The 1,047-nt window shown below is 33.2% G+C and overlaps 1 protein-coding gene across 1 annotated transcript; it reads right to left on the reverse strand.

Moving 5' to 3' along the window:
• Window positions 1-368: 368 nt before the first annotated feature.
• Window positions 369-824, reverse strand: LOC114288860 (protein DOWN-REGULATED IN DIF1 11-like). The gene has a single exon (XM_028232475.1). The coding sequence runs from the start codon at window positions 822-824 to the stop codon at window positions 369-371; it is 456 nt and encodes a 151-aa protein (XP_028088276.1).
• Window positions 825-1,047: the final 223 nt, after the last annotated feature.

The raw sequence follows: 1,047 nt of genomic DNA on the forward strand, positions 1-1,047 counted from the left end.
TTTTTACTAAAAACAATGTAGTACTTTAAAAAATATAAATCAATATTATGAATCTTTTAATTTAAAGTAATAAAAATCAAAACATGCATATCAATCTGTACTAATTTATGTATAATTGTTCTATCTGCATGGTACTACTCTAAATATGTATGATGGCTCACTTGAACTTTTTACCTCCTATATTATTTAAATACGATAGATCCTTTGTATACATATTATATCTATTGCATAATACATACATATCTGTTGGAGACGAAATAAAATGGTGAAATAAATGGATGACAAATTTCATTTCTCAATGTATATATACTTCTTATTCAACCATCTTTCTCAATATGGTACATCAACACAACCAAACCCAAATCATCTTAGGAAGAGGTTGGAGATGAAGAGGGTGAGAAAACAGCTACCTCATCAGAAACACATTTTCTCCAAATCTCATCACTCTGTGACAATACTCGGGACTCACTCATATGTCTTCTAATCCAAGGTAGGTCAAGAATTCTCTTAACAAGCCCATCATGGCATGGCTTTCCCACCTGCAAAAGGTTCTTGCAGCATGGAGCAGTAACCGTCATATTTTCAAAAATACCCTCAAACACCTGCGAACTACAAGTATCGGTAAAATTCTCAGCACATTTTTCCAAGTATGCATCAATGGGTGATGGTGCTAGTGCAAAATCTTCCAAGAAATCATCCATGGGTGAAGGTGCTAATGCTTCTTCGCCATCATTGGCCGATTGTGGTGCAATATTTTCTTCCATTGAGGGTCTAATGGCAATGTACATAATAAGCACAACTACAACTATAGTGAGTTTTGCCATGGTTGATGAGGATGGTGATTTCTTGTGTTGGTCACTAGGTGGTTGTTGGGATGTAGTTTTTTTTTTTTTTGGGTAAATAAATTGGGATTTAGTTAGATGGTGAGAAAACTGGTGTTCATATATTTGGTTGGGAGTTTTAAAAACATTTATTAGCACTAAATTTATTTAATCTTTATTGCAATTTAATGCAAGGAGTTACTTTGTCCTCATTTTTATAAAATTA

Source organism: Camellia sinensis, chromosome 1 (assembly GCF_055761805.1).
Source record: "Camellia sinensis isolate YWXY chromosome 1, ASM5576180v1, whole genome shotgun sequence".
NCBI classification, from domain to species: Eukaryota; Viridiplantae; Streptophyta; class Magnoliopsida; order Ericales; family Theaceae; genus Camellia; species Camellia sinensis.

Excerpts from the sequence above, each read along its gene's own strand:
- LOC114288860 (XM_028232475.1), bottom strand. The coding sequence starts at position 824 with ATGGCAAAACTCACTATAGTTGTAGTTGTGCTTATTATGTACATTGCC.